At 34.5% G+C, this 12,940-nt stretch overlaps 1 protein-coding gene across 2 annotated transcripts in view; it reads right to left on the bottom strand.

Annotated features, from left to right (window-relative positions):
- ZNG1A (Zn regulated GTPase metalloprotein activator 1A) overlaps nt 1–12,940 on the bottom strand; it is a 43,870-nt gene that overhangs the window by 23,146 nt on the left and 7,784 nt on the right. For both annotated transcript variants that reach the window (XM_007466765.1, XM_007466764.1), the window contains exons 5-6: nt 7,119–7,178; nt 5,891–5,928 (exon numbers count right to left, since the gene is read on the bottom strand). In XM_007466765.1, coding sequence (XP_007466827.1) covers nt 5,891–5,928; nt 7,119–7,178 — 98 coding nt within the window. The remainder of the gene's footprint in view (nt 1–5,890; nt 5,929–7,118; nt 7,179–12,940) is intronic.

Raw genomic sequence — 12,940 nt, 5'->3', positions numbered from 1 at the left:
TTCCCTACAGTGAACCTGTGAAGTGTGAGGGTTTAAACTTTGTCCCCTGACCTCTTCTTTTTCGTAAATGGAAAACCCTCCAGATTTAAATAATGTCATAAAAACACAGCACATTATAGTTCAGATTCTAGGCAATTTCCATTTTACAAAACTGTCTTTGTTCTAAATATTCATTATTACTTATTTTTAAAAAAGAGATAACCACTGAAATTGTACTCTTAAAAATTCTACTAGACTTTCCTTCATCCTACCCCACCCCCCAGCCCCCACCGCAGAACCATACACACTATGAACTCATACTGGGCCCTTCCAATTCCCTAGAAACAAATTAGCTGTGGGAAGGACACAGCCCTATACCCAGCATAAAGCAGGTTATCATTTTGAAACCCACACTTGAATGATTTGGCCTCTCTGGGCAACTGTTTAGTTTGCACCCTGCCAGAGTCAAGCTAGTGCCAAAAAATACTTTGATGTTGACTTAGAAGCCCACGAGGTCATTTTGATCTCTCTGGAAGTAGTTATTATTTTTCCATAATCCTATTTATATCCCTAAAGTCACCAATGTCATAAGGTTCTTCTCTGAAAAATGTTCCACCTTCATTACCTTAACCCTCAATAGATGTTTCCTGTCACAATAAAAAACTGCCTACTGATGTCAGAGGCGATTTGATTATACAATACTTTTTGTATTTGAATTGAACTCCACAAATTATTAAATCCTTTTACAAATATTATCTCATTTAGCCTTCATAACAATTATGGGAAATGGCTATTCTCAATTTATAAAAAAGAAGCTGAATCTAACACTGTCACCGTCACGGGATACCTTACCATAGGGTGATTTTTCAAAAATGAAAATGGGCTCAATAGAAGAAAATGAATATAATTTTTAAATCTTTGTGAAAGTTTTTTTTTTTTTTTTTTTTTTTGCGGTATGCAGGCCTCTCACTGTTGTGGCCTCTCCCGTTGCGGAGCACAGGCTCCGGACACGCAGGCTCAGCGGCCATGGCTCACGGGCCCAGCCGTTCCGTGGCACGTGGCATCTTCCCGGACTGGGGCACGAACCCATGTCCCCTGCATCGGCAGGCAGACTCTCAACCACTGCGCCACCAGGGAAGCCCTGAGAGTTTTTTATGTCATATAAAATCAGTCTTGCAAACAGCGTTACACAAATGTTAATAACTGCATAAAAGTATATGCATAAAGATTACCTAAAAATTATATTCAAAATTATTTCATCAAATCAGTTTTACAATTCATGAAGAGGTAGATCATTAAGGTATTTGGATAGTTTGGGACCTAAAAGCAAGTTGGTAATCATTTTATTTAATAGTCTTGGTAAAATCCATAGAGAAAACCTTTTTTCTTCTAAAAGTTTGCCAAATTCTATTTTTGTGGAAGCTAGCCTAAACTAAAACTAGAGTAATGTGTACTGATCTCCATCCACTTTAGGTACAACCTTATAAATTCAACTGCAGACCCACTCTGAAATTATGGAAATCACAGAACTTGAAGAATATTGTATTAAAAATTGTTTCTTGTCAAAAGACCAAGTTTACTATTTTTGCTAATTATTGTTGGCCTGAGGCTATAACAAATCCTTTCATTATGTCCTCTAGAGAATAAGGGCTATTACCATCCCAGGAATAGTACCTGGCACCCAGGTTCAACAAATACTTATTGAATGAATTCTAGTTAACACCTCCTATTTGTTGACATAGATACATGGGATGTTGTTATCTGAAAAATTCTACATAACGTGCAGCAACAACTCCCTTTCTTTTCAACAGTAAATCTGTTTAGTAAAGATGTATTTTTAGCAAGGTATCTCTCTCTGAATGATCCTATAATATTGAAGTTCTTTTAAATTTTTGAAATATTTGCAAAATATTGTATTTTTGACCTTTTAGAAGATTTATTTATATATGAACTTGGGACTTTTTGCCTGTGAGCTGGAGGTGTGTAAAAAGATATGGTAAGAAAATTAGAGATTTGTTTTTGAATATCCATACCTAAATGTAACTAATAAAATAGTATTAATATTTTCACAAAGTAACTCATGTTTTTAATGCATCTAATCTAATCTCCAGAAGATTAGAAATTTTCACTCAAAGATAACAGGGATGGACTAACATTTCATGACCTCTAGGAAGTCAAGAAATATCAAATATAAAAACACGTTAAAAGTCCCCAAAATAGGGCTTCCCTGGTGGCGCAGTGGTTGAGAGTCCGCCTGCCGATGCAGGGGACGTGGGTTCGTGCCCCGGTCTGGGAAGATCCCACATGCTGCAGAGCGGCTGGGCCTGTGAGCCATGGCCGCTGAGCCTGCGCATCCGGAGCCTGTGCTCCGCAACGGGAGAGGCCACAACAGTGAGAGGCCCACGTACCACAAAAAAAAAAAAAAAAAAAGGCCCCAAAATAAAAACCTGTCAATAGGTACAACTCTATTAAGAATATGATATGCAATAAACATATAAAAAGCAGGAGATAAATGTCCCTGGTTCTATGCACATATGAAGGCTATACAAACATAAACAAATAATAAATGCACACGAACATTTATTTTCTCTGGATATCAGCCCATTTCCCTTATGCAACTTCTTACCTTCCCAAATCAAACTTTGCAAAAAGACTAAAACCAATGTCTGCTATTCAAAAGGACATTCTCCAGTAGCACATTATACACCATTAGTCATTAAGTCAGATGACTCCCATTTACAAAGTGAAAAAATGGAAATTGTGACATTCTATTTTACCTGTACAGGCAATGAAGGAAAAATTTTTGCAAAATTTTTTTCAAAATAGTGTGTGTGTGTGTGTGTGTGTGTGTGTGTGTGTGTGTGTGTGTGTGTGTGTGTGTGTGTATCCCCAACAGATTCCTCATCTCTGCTTAGAGACTGTGGCTTTTGCTTATACATCAAGAAAAAGACCAGAAAAATTTTGGTACTAATTAATCCAACGTATCAAAAAGCTTAAGGTTCCACCCTCTAACTTAGCACAGCATAAGAAAGGAATCCTTTGAAATAACACCATCATATGACACAACTTCATTAAGGGCTTTTCTGCAGAAACAGAAACAAGCTGGAAAGGAAGAAAGAAAGAAAGAAAAAAAGAGAAAGAAAGAAAGGAAAAAGAAAGAAAGAAAGAAAGAAAGAAAGAAAGAAAGAAAGAAAGAAAGAAAGAAAGAAAGAAAGGAAGGAAGAAAGGAAGAAAGGAAGGAAGGAAGGAAGGAAGGAAGGAAGGAAGAAAGAAAGAAAAGAAAGAAAGAAAGAAAGAAAGAAAGAAAGAAAGAAAAAAACACTGTTGTTGACCAAAGTGGAAAGAAATCTAGTGTCAAAGATGTCAGTGACATTTTAAAAAAAAGAAGCAGCAGCTATTTCTTTCCAGTGGATTGGTTATAGATCTAACACTATTTTAGCTTTTAAGAAAAGATTATTGCATAATGTCAGTCTATTTATTTTCTGGTCTTTTCCAAGCCAAACTGTTTTCTGACTGAATTGTTTCAACAGCTTGTACAATATAACAGAAGAACCAGAAAGAAACCTCTGACTTGACCTTTTCTGTGTAACTTCATTCATTGATTCTATTGCATTAAATGCTGTCACTTTTGTAGAACTGAAAAGGACAATGTCAGTAGCCTGGGTGTCAAGTCCTGAGAATAGAGAGCTGTCATTTGAAGTTGTCCAATTCTTTGCCCATGATTAAAAAATGAATATTTCAGATCAATGGGTGACAATCCCATTAGAGTGATAGCCCATGATATCAATTACCACTTCAGTTTCAATTTGGCTGGCTGGCCACAAGGTACCATTTCTCAGCTTTACTTCTGATGGGCTGGCTCTGTGAAGCATGACACCCTTAAATTGCTGCCCATTATCCAAGTGTCATTACTTGTACTGTCTCAGAATTCTCTGAATCACAAGCAGCTACTGAGGTCAAGCTTTGCAACCAGAGGAATTAGACAAGTTGGCAAATCCTTTATATAAAGGAAAAGTTATTTATTTGGCACCTGACTTAGAAAATCTAAAGTTTCCATTATCCTGACAGTATGTCAGTTTTGTGTACGTATATTGATTTAATAATTTAAGATGTTTTATCAAGGTGGGAGGGGGTTAAACGTTTGCTGTGTCTGCATTATTCAGAATGTTGCTTTGGTTTTTTTTTTTGGCCTCTATCACACTCCTGGTAGATTCTATTTAACTCCTTTCCACATCCAAATATACATATAAAATTATTCCCATAATCATAAATACACAGAGTTTGATTTTGGGTCTGGTACTATAAGTCTATCAAAAAAAAAAAGATCTGGGCTTCCCTGGTGGCGCAGTGGTTGAGAATCCGCCTGCCGATGCAGGGAACGCGGGTTCGTGCCCCGGTCCGGGAGGATCCCACATACCACGGAGCGGCTGGGCCCGTGGGCCATGGCCGCTGAGCCTGTGCGTCCGGAGCCTGTGCTCCGCAACGGGAGAGGCCACAACAGTGAGAGCCCCGCGTACCGCAAAAAAAAAAAAAAAAAAAAAAAAGATCCTACTATCCATCCTGAAGATATCCCAAATTTGGCAATAAATCTATATAGGAGATGGATTCAAACATGCCCTTTAATAAACATTCAGACTGAAGAATTTGACTTTTTTTTTTGCTTCCTTTGTAAACATTTTGCTAGAAATATGATTTCAGAACAGTTGGAATATTTCTGAGTAAAAACTGTAATATCTGGGGTCTTTCTTTGGTTCTTAAGACTATTAATAAATTTTGACTTAAAAATCTAAAAAGGAATCATCTCCCAAACTTCTCAAATCAGGGTGCTCTATCCCTGAGGGAACGGAAGGGCCAATGAAAGGGTATTGGTAACCATTTGACAAGCTTGCCATACTAATTAAAGGTTTGGAAGAAAAACAAACTTGTTCAAATTAAGAAATTCAGACATATTGTCGGGTAGAATACAAAATGGACATGAATTTTTAAACATTAAATTTAAACTTCTAAGAAATGATTACTTTGGGCACTATTCATATCGCCAGACTGGGTCAGGAGATGGAGGATAATTTCACTCTCTTCTGCCTCTAGTAATTTTTCACTTGGAAAGTTGAGAAACACCACTTTACTTTATGCGGCAACATGAATTTTAAAATCTTACTAAGTGCATTTTGTGAACTGAAATTCATTTAAATGCATTTCAGGACCTTGCTAGTCGCAAAACATTCACAGCAAGATGCCTTTTAAAGGAGAGTTTCTCCTCCCTAAACCTAGGCATAAATCCTGATTTCTTCAAAATATGGGAAAGCAATATATTTTTTAAAAACTCAATCATCTGCAGCTTGTGTCTGACAGCAGTTTAACAAGAAAAATAAGCTCTCATATGCTTTATCAAGCTCAATTTCCTCTATCAAACAGAAAAACTTATCAACATTGGGGCTGAATCCCAGTGAGGGGTTACACATACCCAAACTTTATCCTCTATTACCCTTATTACAAAATATTACACTTCAAACTTTTATCACATCAAGCCAGAGAAGCAGAAAATAAACATTTAACTTAGAAACACAAAATAATAATTAAAAGACACAGACAAATTTCATCTATTGTTCAGGATGCTTTAAAAAAAAACTTTTTTTTTTTACCATAAGTATTTGCTTTATTATTCTGCATGCTTTTTAAACTTCCAAAATATGATATATTAAATTAAAAATGTAACTCACTGGCTTAAGACACACAGTTTCTGATAACATTACTGCCACTTTAAAAAGTACTATCTTTTATATTTACAGTAGAAAAATATTTTTTTGTTAAGGATATTTCAAACAGACACAAACATAGAAAAACTAATATAATCAATCCCCATATAACCAGCTCTTAACAATTAGTAACTCATAGCAATCTTTCAACTTACATTTAATCCATATTTTGAATCCACAACAGTTATGATACCTACAAAGGAATAAATCTTTTAATCATCTTTATATTTAAGAATTAAAACTACTCTATTTCAGTTCACAAATGTCACTCAATAAAATACTGTTTTTTTTCTCTTGCCAGCACAGCAATTTAATTCAATTCCATTAGTAAGCAGATGCATTTCAAACATGAACCTAGCACTATTTTAAGGCACTAGATGGGACATAATAAAAACAAATATTTAAAATTAAACAAACAAATAAAAAGGAAAATAAGATTTCTCTGGCCTTTAAAAAGCTTACAATCCAAAACATGAGACATATTTCATAATATAAAGTGGAATGTGATAAATTACACAAGACAGTTTATCTTTATTTTCACATAATCAAAATCGAGACTTTTCTTATTTAAATTATTGCTTAACAAATCTGAGGCATCTTAGAATATCTCTCACCAATCTAACTCACACAACTGTTTTATCTAAGGTGTACCTAAGTTTCCAAATGATCAATTCATTTGGCAGTCTCTGAATTTATATGCTAAATAATTTTTTCGAAGGACAACAGCAGAATGGGTTTGATGACGCCTAAGGAATTTAACCAGCTACATTCTATATATATTAGGCCCAAATGATGGGGCCCAGCTTCAAAAATTCTTAAAGTTCACCCCTTAGTCTATGAAAAATATGGTCTACAGAAAGGTGAAGAATCAGGTGTGGGGTGTTGCAGGGAACATATTTGCCTAATCCAGAAGGTTTCTAATGTGTCTTAAATGAAGTCTAAGAATAAGATTGCCCAAAAGTGTTACGGTAGAGAGAGCAAGGGGTAGGGGGCTTTGTTTCGTTCTTATTTTTAAGGGAAAATGAAAGCAGAAATTTGATCCTCATACTATACATGTTATTTAAAATAAAAAGCTTTAATATATACTAAGCACATAAGTTAAACAACAGGGAATATAGAAAATCTACATAGTATTTTAAAAGGAAAACCTTAATGGAAGTACTAAACTGGTAGTTGAGATTATGATTGATATCTAGTTCTACTACTGTCTGGAGCTTTAGAATCAGTATGAACAAAGACTTATTTCATCATCAAACTAAACAAGCTTAAAAAGAGTACCAGTACAAGGAATTAAAAGTATAGTATGAATAAACAAAAATGATCTTAACCATAACATTAACATTTTACTTGAAAATTTTTTTAAAAATTCATTTCTAAACTTACCATCAAGATAAATATCAACCCCTAATTCAGCATCAACCCAAAACATAGAAGCTACAGCACCTGAAAATATATGATAATATTCATCAAATAAAAATATTTCTTCAAACTAGGAAACAAAATTCTATCCATAATGTTTTAATTTGCCCTAATGGAATTAGCAGGCAAACACATATATGAATTAAATATGGGTTTTCAATCTTCTTAAGGAAATTACAGTGATAGAACCATTTACTATTTTATACCCATTTCTTCCCCTCTCTCTACTTCAATAAACAACAAAAAACAACTCTTATTACATACAAAGCCAATATCAAGCTTTCACCAATGCCATAATAATTTGCCAATAAATAATATCAAATAATTTGGGCAGAATGGCTATGTGCACACAGGTCTTATTTTTATTTTCTCCCTCCTGAATATAATAATCATACAGTTCACAAATAATTATCTCCCTAAAGTAAGCAAAGCAAAACATAGATAAATCCAAAATCACTTGTCCAAAATTTTTTTTTAATTTTTAAAAATTTACTTGTAAGTTTTACAGAGGAATAAAAGTAAAATTATACACTCTATGTCCTTACTAATAAATCCTTACACTATTTATTAGTACTGATATAAAATTTGGAAATTTTTTTTAATTGAGGAAAAATCATTTCTAAATAAGAAATTAAAACTTGTTTTTGACAGAAACTGGTTCAGTACCAAACCACACACCCTGTTTGGTATGCCACAACACAAGAAAAAAGAAAACTGACAGTAAAGAAAGAATTTGATTTTTCAAAGCACCACAGGTCCAGTTAGTGACAGCTGTCTAAAAGGATGAGTCCTGGGGAAAAACAAGGATAACTGAACTCATTCCAATGTCTAAAGCTGTCCACCTACCCTGATGAGATGTGGTCTCCCAAGCATCACTCTGTGTCAACAATGAAATACCTGTCAGCAGTTTACAGTGATTACTCATGCAGGATATAGCAAGGGCCACAAGATCTAATGGTTTCCTGATATGTATTGATTTTTTTCCCAAAAACTTAATAGTTTTCCAATTTGACTGAAATAGGATTTGTGAGTAACAGGGGCTGAATCAATGCCTGTCCTTTTCAAGGAAATTACTTTACCATGACAATTATTTAGCTTAGAACTGGAGAGTGTCAGTCTTCTAAACAGGAAACAACTGAATTGTCAATAAGAATTTTCTTCACTTACTTGGCTAACAACATGATTTTAATTAATGGAGAAAAGTAAATCTATTGTGAGTATCATTACTCCAAACAATAAGTTATTTTTAAAAAGTATTAATTTTTTTCACTCAGTAAAATTACCAGCACTGTACATAAATCTTTTTTTAAATTCATTGATTACTATTCGGAGCGCTTATAAGTCCGATAGTTAACATTTGCCTAGCATTAAGTTGAACTGTAAGAGTGTATTAGAGCTTTTATTCTAAATCTGATGTGTATCTTTGGCTTAATACTTACTTACCAGACTACAAAAGAAAGAACTACTTAAAATTTGGATGCAGGTGTTTAACAGGGGGAGTAAAGACGCGAGAATGAAGTTAATTAGTGATTCTAAACCCAGGGTAATTTTTCTCTCCAGGGAATATTTGGCAATGCCTGGAGAAATTTTTGGTCATCTAAACTACACGAATGCTACTGGCATGTAGTAGGTAGAAGCCAGGGATTCTCTTAAACATCCTACAATACACAAGATGGCCTCCTAAAATAAAGAATTATTCAACCCAAAATGTCATTTGTACCAAGGTTAAAAAACCCTGAGCTAAATTATAGAATCTCCCTTCTTCAAAACCTAACAAAACAAAAAATAAAAATAAACAAAATAAAATTTTGAAAGCCAAATTTTATCAGCAGCAACCAAATATATAACTTCCTGCCATAATTTTTGGATGATAGTAAAAATAAAAAACACAAAGTTCTATGTGATGTATGATAGTTGTTAATTCTACCCCAATACTCAACAAGAGGTTATAGATAAGTAGTTTACAAAATCCTAATATTTATCAGAAAGAGCTTTCAAAACGGTGAGAAGTAGAACTGAGGGAGAAATACGCAATACAGGAAAAAGCCAACAAACAAACTTCAAGGGTAAAATTTTCTAACCATCTCCACACTTTCAGGGGAGGGGGTCACTTTCTAGGACTCAGAGCAAAATGAAGAGAGAAGTCTGAAGCTCAAGGATGTCCCTGCAAAAGGTACAGGAAATCTAGTCATGAGTAGTTTGAGCTAATACACGAGGGGAACACTTGGTATTGTAGGAGAGCAGAGCCTAAAAATCATATTGCCCATCTGGCTCTCGCAATCACTTCATTTCTCTCTGCTTCCCCATCCCCGCTTCCAGCTATACCCAGCTTTCAAACTAAGGCTCAAGAGAAAAACAAGTTTAGGTAACATGGGTAGGGTATTTAAAAAATTCATGAACACCACATCTAAGCAGACAGTTCTCTGAGCCTCCTACATCAAGCATAAACACGGTGAAAAAACTATGCACGTTACTACAGATTAAAAGAAGCAAAAAGCAGATAAACGGAGGGATAGAATAAAATGAACAAATGAATGGGGAATACAGATGGCAAAGAAATTGTTCTGGAAGGAAACATAATTGAAGAAACCAAAGAAAATTCCTAAGGGCTTCTTTATAATAAGAAAGATAAATACAATATAATCTTAATTAAAAACAAGCTCTAGGGAATTCCATGGCAGTCCAGTGGTTAGGACTTGGCGCTTTCACTGCTGTGGCCCAGGTTCAATCCGTCGTCAGGGAACTAAAATCCCGCACGATGTGGCCAATAAATAAATAAAAAATTTTTAAAAAGACGAAAAAGAAACAAATAAAACTATTTTTTTAAAAAAAGGAAAGAGCTTAAAAAAAAAGTCGCCAAAGCAAAATAAAACAGAATAATATGAAAAGGTAGTTTATAATGCTGAAGAAATAATACTTAGGGCCAATGTACCATTACTTAATCAATTAATTCATTTAAAACATCAACAGACGTTGGTGGAAACAATTACAGGCAAAAAGGAAGATTTGAGATGATTACAGTAAATGCAGAGGCAAAAGACATATCAAAACAATTAGAAGATAATAAATATGGAGAACAAAAGAAAATTCAATATATGAAAAATTCGTGTCATAAAAAAGAGAACCCAATAATTTGACAGAAAAATTCTTCATGGTAATAAATAAGGAAAATATCCCTAAATGAAGCACTAACCCTACAGACTAAAGAGTATATTGTAATCCAGGAAAACATGATTATGAATGACACCTAGATGTATCTTGGTTATATTACTGAACTTTAAAAATAAAGAAAATTTTCTTCAGGCAGTTTAGATGAAAAAGCAAGTCACTTTCAAGGAGGCAGGAAAAAAATCAGATTTTTCTACAGTAAAATTCATTGCTCCAATATAATAAAATGACCACAAAGTTCTAAAGAAAGTGTTCTCTGAGGATATTACCTCCTGCCAAGTTGTTTTTCAAGAATGAAAACCACAGGCAGACATTCTCAAACACTAAAGGAAACAACAGCATTGAAACTCAAAGAGTAAAGCACTCACAAATCCTTCCCGATGAAAAGAGAAAAATACTGCAAGAGGAAATCCAGCCAATCAAAAATACTAAGAGATCATGATGCAACATTTTCAAAGTTCTGAAGGAAAGAAATTGTGATATGAAAATTTTATACCTAGCCAAGTAATCCTTCAAGTATATATAAAAAAAAAAAAGACAAGCATTCTCAAGCAATGAAGTATGCAAGATCTAAAGGAATACAGCACTGAAAGCTTGAAAAGATTACCTGACCGTGAAATTCAGTCAATCAAGAGATTGATCAACTCAGGAATGGAGGAGCCATAGTGCTGGTAAAACAGTTTAAACACAGGACTAAACAAAGTATGACAGAATATAAGTGTTAGAAACCTTGACAACATAGCAAAGAATACAATGAACCAAAACCAAATGGGAGAAGGCGGAAGTGTTTTAATTCCCTCATCCTTTATGCCAGAGAGTCAATAGGTACTACCCTGAAAATTTAAACATGTAATTTAAAAAATAACTTGTCCAATTTATGTTCTTTATAATTTTTTTTCCTTAACTCATATCTCTTACAGTGAAGAAGCATTTATCTGACATTCAGCAATTCTTTCACTTCTTTCAAGTTCTCTTCTTTTAGGTTCAAGTAGAACTACATTAATAATTATTTAGAATAGCACAAAGAATGTGATCCTATTTTATAAAATTACTTCTGCATATTTACACATGGAGTGGGGTTTCCCAAACTTATGCATGTGTAAGAATCACCTGGGGGGCTTATTAAAACAGACTGCTGGGTCCCACCCTTAGAGATTCTGATTCCATAGAGCTCAGATGAGGCCCAAGAATCTGTATTTTTCCCAAGCTACCAGCTGAGGCTGATGCTCTCATTCAACATACCACAGCAAGTAGCCCTGGCACGGAGAAATCCTTGGAATAAAATTTACCTGCTTGTATTTTACAGTAGTGAGATATAGGACAACATTTTTTTTAACTTTCTTCTTTGTATTTTCTTAGTTACTGTTTAAATTTTTTTTAATGATCAATGTTTCATTTCTACCCAAACAATAAAAATCATTATTCTAAAGAAAGAAGAAACATCAAACTGTTTATACCTACAATTTGTACAGAAGCTTTCTCTGAGATTTTTATTTAATTTTTATTCCTCTGAAAAGCTAAACTGTGTTTTAGTAAATTCACCTACTCTCAAAATTACAAGAATTTTTCTCTATGCAGTGGCTACAATGAAAGAAACTGATATTTTCTATTTCAAAAAGAGGCACACAATATACCTTCCCATCTTACCAGATTTAAATTAATATTTAACATCAATGTAATGGTCCAAGTCCTATCATCAGTCAGACCTCTTGGAAATATATGAAAATGTATGAAAAATTCATGCCTACAGTAAGGACCAAAAGAGCCTAACTCAATCCTAATCTGAAAACATAGCGACAATGTTATTACATAATACTTCAAAATAAAGTAACAATTGATTACATTTGAACCTTCAGTACACTCCAATATTTCTTTTAAACAATTATGACCGCTTCAATAAATTATTCCCAAACAGTTCTTTAATACGGTTTTATGGTGCAATGCCATAGATCCAGATCAAAAAAGAAATAATGGTATGGGTCAGCCTTACAAAACTAAATGTTCTGCATACTTGGAATAAAGATGTTAAGGAACAGAAACCCATTGTTAGAAACAGGTAGACTTTGTGTAGCTTTCAACAGGGAAGTTTGGATTAATTCCATTCAGAGGTAAAAATTTCATAATCATTATTAATTGCACACCAGAAAAGAAGGCTTGATTTAACTCTCTACCTTATGACAATATTTACAAATAAAATTATTTCAAGTTTAATAGTAGAAAAACAAAATGCTAACAATTAATTTAAAGGGAATAAGTATTTCTGGGATTTAACTCCAAAAGTCCTTAGACATCTCTAAATGACCCTCTACGAAAACTGGATTAAAAAGCAATCAGGGGCTTCCCTGGTGGTGCAGTGGTTGAGAGTCCGCCTGCCGATGCAGGGGACGTGGGTTCGTGCCCCGGTCTGGGATGATCCCACATGCCGCAGAGCGGCTGGGCCCGTGAGCCATGGCCGCTGAGCCTGCGCGTCCGGAGCCTGTGCTCCGCAACAGGAGAGGCCACGACAGGGAGAGGCCCACGTATAGCAATAAAAAAAAAAAAGCAATCAGAATTAAGATCTCTGTAGAGCAGAACCAACCAAATATATACTAGAAGTAGAATGTCTCCTTTTTCCCTAC

The sequence above is a fragment of the Lipotes vexillifer genome, unplaced genomic scaffold (genome assembly GCF_000442215.2).
Source record: "Lipotes vexillifer unplaced genomic scaffold, Lipotes_vexillifer_v1.1 scaffold948, whole genome shotgun sequence".
NCBI classification, from domain to species: Eukaryota; Metazoa; Chordata; class Mammalia; order Artiodactyla; family Lipotidae; genus Lipotes; species Lipotes vexillifer.
Note: the sequence above shows the minus strand (reverse complement) of the source record. Positions and strands in the feature narration are given on the sequence as shown.